Source organism: Myotis brandtii, unplaced genomic scaffold, assembly GCF_000412655.1.
Source record: "Myotis brandtii unplaced genomic scaffold, ASM41265v1 scaffold1408, whole genome shotgun sequence".
In the NCBI taxonomy this organism is placed as follows: Eukaryota; Metazoa; Chordata; class Mammalia; order Chiroptera; family Vespertilionidae; genus Myotis; species Myotis brandtii.
This window is the reverse complement of record NW_005355029.1, coordinates 399,810-403,473: the sequence shown is the minus strand read 5'-3', so window position 1 is coordinate 403,473 and position 3,664 is coordinate 399,810. Positions and strand designations below refer to the sequence as shown.

At 62.9% G+C, this 3,664-nt stretch overlaps 1 protein-coding gene across 1 annotated transcript in view; it reads left to right on the top strand.

Annotated features, from left to right (window-relative positions):
* The window catches only part of ADAP1 (ArfGAP with dual PH domains 1), a 33,717-nt gene that overhangs the window by 28,310 nt on the left and 1,743 nt on the right, over positions 1-3,664 (top strand). Inside the window, exons 6-8 of the mRNA XM_014535269.1 lie at positions 2,728-2,811; positions 3,071-3,133; positions 3,555-3,659. Coding sequence (XP_014390755.1) covers positions 2,728-2,811; positions 3,071-3,133; positions 3,555-3,659 — 252 coding nt within the window. The remainder of the gene's footprint in view (positions 1-2,727; positions 2,812-3,070; positions 3,134-3,554; positions 3,660-3,664) is intronic.

Genomic DNA, 3,664 nt, shown 5'->3' with positions numbered 1-3,664 from the left:
AGGGCGTGTGCGGGGGGCGGGGGGACACGGTCCCGCTCCTGCTCCGCCTCCTCCCAGAGTCCTCTTCTCAGGGCTTCTCACCGACCTGTCTGCGCGGCCGTGCCATGACCTCCTATGGAGGACGGTCCCCCCAGCTGCCCCGTCCCCGCCTCACACTCACACTCACACACACACTCACACACACACACTCACACTCACACTCACTCACACTCACACTCACTCACACTCACTCACACTCACACTCACTCACACTCACTCACACTCACACTCACTCACACTCACTCACACTCACACTCACTCACACTCACTCACACTCACACTCACTCACACTCACTCACACTCACACTCACTCACACTCACTCACACTCACACTCACTCACACTCACTCACACTCACACTCACTCACACTCACTCACACTCACACTCACTCACACTCACTCACACTCACACACACTCACACACACACACACTCACACACTGACACTCATACACTCACACTGACACACACACTAACACTCACATTCACACTTACACGCACACACACTAACCCTCACACTCACACACACACTAACCCTCACACTCACACACACTCACACTCACACACACTCACACACACACACACTCACACACTGACACACTGACACTCATACACTAACACTCACATTCACACTTACACTCACATACACTGACACACACACTCATGCTGACTCACATGCACACTCACTCACTGACACACACACTCACTAACACTCACACACATTAACACTAACACACACACTCACTCACACACACACTGACACACACACTCATGCTGACTCACACGCACAGTCACTGACACTCACATTCACACACTCACACTAACATACACTCACACACACACTCACACGCACACTCACTGACACACTCACACACTCACACTGCGAGGTTGCCCACCTGTGCTCCGCGTTTCCCTGGCCGTGACCACGTGTTGCTGTGCGGCCTGAGCCGGAGGACACACGTTTCCTTTCCTCCCCGCGAGTCTTCCCCACGCGGCTGCCTGTGTGTTTATACCCCGCCCCCCACACACACACACTCTCCCCCTCTCCACTGATTCTCTAAGGCCGTGGAGCGAGCCCGGCCCCCGGCAGCGGGCGTCTGTCCTGCAGCCGACTCACTCCTGGGCGACGCTTCTGGCCCCTGTGGGAGCCTGAGCTCCTCCGATTCCGTGGCCGGGCCTGGACTCGGGCCTGGAAGGCGCGGCATCACCGACCCTGGGACCAGACGGGTCTGTCCTCTGCGGGGAGCCGCCGTCCTCAGGCCCGGAGCCGGGCCCAGGAGCCGGACGGCAGGCAGTTCTCCGACCGGCCTCCCAGCAGGTTCCTCCTCCCAGTTCGCTTCTTTCCGAATCTCCTGGACTCGGAAGCCAGCCCCACGCAGCCCCTCCACGCCCACTTCCCCTGCCCCTCTGCTTTCTGGGAAATGCCTCCATGACTTCCAGGCCTTCGTTTCTGTTCTTGTTCTCGTTGGTGACCGTGTCAGAGCGCACACGGTCCGTCCACGGCGCAGGCTTCCCTCTAACACCCGCGCTCCTGCCTGTCCGCCCGTCTGTCTGCCTGCCTGCCTGTCTGTCTGTCGTTCACGGGAGATTCCTGACACTGGGAGTTGGTCAGCCCCAGAGGAAACGCCTCCTGCCGGTGCCGGAACCAGCACAGGGCCCGCGGCGGGACGGGGCTCCGGGCTGGGGTGCAGTCACTCACCTTCAGCGTCCGGACAGGTGTCCCCATGCACACCCCCCTCCGCACTCTTCCACCCTCTGCAGTCAGCCTCCACCCCCCTTGGGAGGGGCGGGGACAGCCAGCCAGCAGGTCTCGGCTCAGATCCCCTCCCACACCCCAGACCCGGCTCCCCCTTCCCAGCTCCTGGGGCTGTGACAGGCTGGGCTGCCTCTCGGCTCTCCTCCCCCTCCCCGCCTCCCCTCCTCCTCCATCTCCTCCTCCATCTCCTCCTCCTCCTCTATCCCCTCCCCTCCTCCTCCATCTCCTCCTCCTCCATCTCCTCCCCCTCCCCCTTCCCCTCCTCCCCTTCCTCCATCTCCTCCCTTCCACTCCCCCTCCTCCTCCATCTCCTTCCCTCCTGGGGTCTGGCAGGAGACAGACATCAGTCGGAGCCAAGGGACTAAAATGCCAGCCGGGGAGTGAGAGCGGACAACAGGGGGAGAGTGACCGAGTGGCAAGGACAGCGGTGAGGGAGGGGGAAGGGCACGTGCAAAGGGCCTGTGGCGGATGACACATGTCTCTGAGAAGGTGACAGGGCGAGTGGAAGGAAGCGGGGGCCCTGCTGGAGCCTGTCCTGATTGGAGGTGCAGGGGGCAGGGTGGGGTCATGGCTGATGTGAACTTCTGGGGACCCTCCAGCCTCCCATCCTCAATTCCAGAAGGGCCCGCGGGAGGCCGGCAGGGCTTTTTTTTTTTAACATTTTAAAAATATTTCTTTATTGATTTCAGAGAGGAAGGGAGAGAAACATCTATGAGAGAGAATCACGGATCGGCTGCCTCCACACCCCACACTAGGGATCAAGCCCACAATCCGGGCCTGTGCCCTGACCGGGAATCGAACCCTGACCTCCTGGTTCATGGGTTGATGCTCAGCACTGGGCCAGCCGGCCGGGCAGAGGGCAGGGCTCTGGAGAGGCCTCTGTGTGGGTGGGGTCGCCGTAGGAGGCTGCAGCCCACACCCGCTCTGCCCCCAGGAGATGGCCGACTGGTTCAACGCGCTCCGGGCTGCCCGCTTCCACTACCTGCAGGTGGCCTTCCCGGGGGCCAGTGACGCTGACGTGAGTGGCGGCTGCCGCCGTTGCCCCTGGGCTGGTGGGCTGGGGGCTGACCAAGGCCCACATGGACCCCCAGAGGCCCCACCCTGATGCCTGTGACCCCCCCACACTGGTGGCCCCCTGACCTCTGTGGCCCCCTGACCTCTGTGGCCCCCTGAAGTGACCACAGCAGCCCTCCTTTGTTCTGAGGCTCTGCCCCAGCTGCAGGGTGGGGCTGGGGATGGGGGGGACAGCCTGGACAGCAGGGCCTTTCCCCCCCCAGCTGGTGCCGAAGCTGACCAGGAACTACCTGAAGGAGGGCTACATGGAGAAAACTGGGCCCAAGGTGCGTCCATCGGCTCCCAGGCCTCCTCGCTCCGTGATCGGCCTCAGTCATGGGGGAGGGGGGGCCGTGGAGATGGAAGCGTCAGTCATGGGGGTTGGGGGTGGAAGTGGAAGGGCAGCCACACTCCGGCCAGGCCTCCACCTGCCTGTGCATTGCTAGCGGGTCATCTGGGTGTGGATGGCCCGGGCCCCCAAAATGTTTCGCAAGAGCAGGGGCCCCACTGGCCCAGGACCAGGGGGAGGGGACCTCAGGTCAGGCCCCACCTGGGCCCACAGGGAGGGCGAGGCGCCTGCGGGTGGGAGGCGCAGGCTGGGGGCAGTGGAGGGAGGGGCACACAGGAGCAGGAGGGGGCTGAGCTGTTTTTCAGCTGGGGGAAGGGCCGCATCAGGCCAACCCGCCGGCCGCCGGCTCTGACCCACAGCAGACGGAAGGCTTCCGGAGGCGCTGGTTCACCATGGATGACCGGAGGCTCATGTACTTCAAGGACCCCCTGGTAGGGCAGGGCCTCGGCCGGGCAGAGGGACCTGCCTC